The 961-nt window shown below is 51.6% G+C and overlaps 2 gene segments (V, D, J or C); one reads left to right on the plus strand and one right to left on the minus strand.

Annotated features, from left to right (window-relative positions):
* The window catches only part of LOC104489346, a 1,203-nt gene extending 1,030 nt beyond the window's left edge, over nucleotides 1-173 (minus strand). The window contains 1 exon segment of the V gene segment in view: nucleotides 128-173. Within this exon segment, the coding sequence occupies nucleotides 128-173 (46 nt within the window).
* Nucleotides 174-616: 443 nt separating this feature from the next.
* Nucleotides 617-961, plus strand: part of LOC104489347 — a gene marked incomplete at its 3' end in the record, with an annotated part of 1,592 nt that continues 1,247 nt past the window's right edge. Inside the window, 1 exon segment of the V gene segment in view lies at nucleotides 617-639. Coding sequence covers nucleotides 617-639 — 23 coding nt within the window.

The raw sequence follows: 961 nt of genomic DNA on the forward strand, positions 1-961 counted from the left end.
TGCACCAAAGTTGCTGCTGCTGGTTATGGTTATGCTGGCTTTTACCTTGTTTATGCTGGTGGTCCCATCCCGGCACCGTGTCCCCACACCCCTGCGCTGTGGTCCCAAATCTTCAACAAAGACCCACCCAGACCCTGCATACGGCCCAGCTCATTGCCCCAAACCTCCACCATTTGCCCTCAAATGAGGCCGTTTTTACCCCAAACTGGAAGTATTTCCAGGTGAAAACTCCCCCATTTGCCACTTTCAGACCCCTGACAGAGGCCTCGAATTGTCCCCCCGAGGCTTCAGAGGCGCCAAGATGGCCACCTTGAGCAGGGTTTTGCCCAGGCCGTGGCACTAGGGCCCCGCGGCACTGTGCCCCTGGTTTCGATCATTGGGGCACCGGAACCCTCGTGACCGTCTCCTCCAGTGAGTCTCTTGTCTTTGGTTTCACCAATTTTGGAATTTGGGGACCCAAAATTTCAGGCCATATTTTTTGGGGGGGCTGGGTGAGGTCATTGACCCCCTTTTGGGGAGCTAAAATGATGGCCAGCTGCTCAAAATGGCCCCTGAGGGGAGATGTGTGGTGAAAAATGTGGGTTTGGGGGCGTTTTGGGGCAGGGTGGGAGATTCGATGTGGAAAATTGGGGCCAAAATGTAGATTTTTCACGTCCAGAATTTCACATGGGGGCAAATCGATGGCCAAAATGGCCAAAAATCCCCAATTGGGGCATTTTTAAGGTGGATTTTGGTCAAAATTTTGAGTTTAGGGACTTCCTTGTGTCAGAAGTTGCCCCGGAGTGATTTGTTAGCAAAATGGTTCAAAACTCCCAACTTTGCGCAAAATTGAAATTTGGAGGGAAAAAAAGGGTTTTGGGGCTGCGTCGACCTTTTTTTCGGGCTAGAAAAGGACTTCTCGGGTCAAAATAAGCCATGAAGTAGTTCAGTGCCGCTCATCTGCAGCGTGACGGTGCTCTGG

Source organism: Buceros rhinoceros, unplaced genomic scaffold (assembly GCF_000710305.1).
Source record: "Buceros rhinoceros silvestris isolate BGI_N320 unplaced genomic scaffold, ASM71030v1 scaffold12072, whole genome shotgun sequence".
In the NCBI taxonomy this organism is placed as follows: Eukaryota; Metazoa; Chordata; class Aves; order Bucerotiformes; family Bucerotidae; genus Buceros; species Buceros rhinoceros.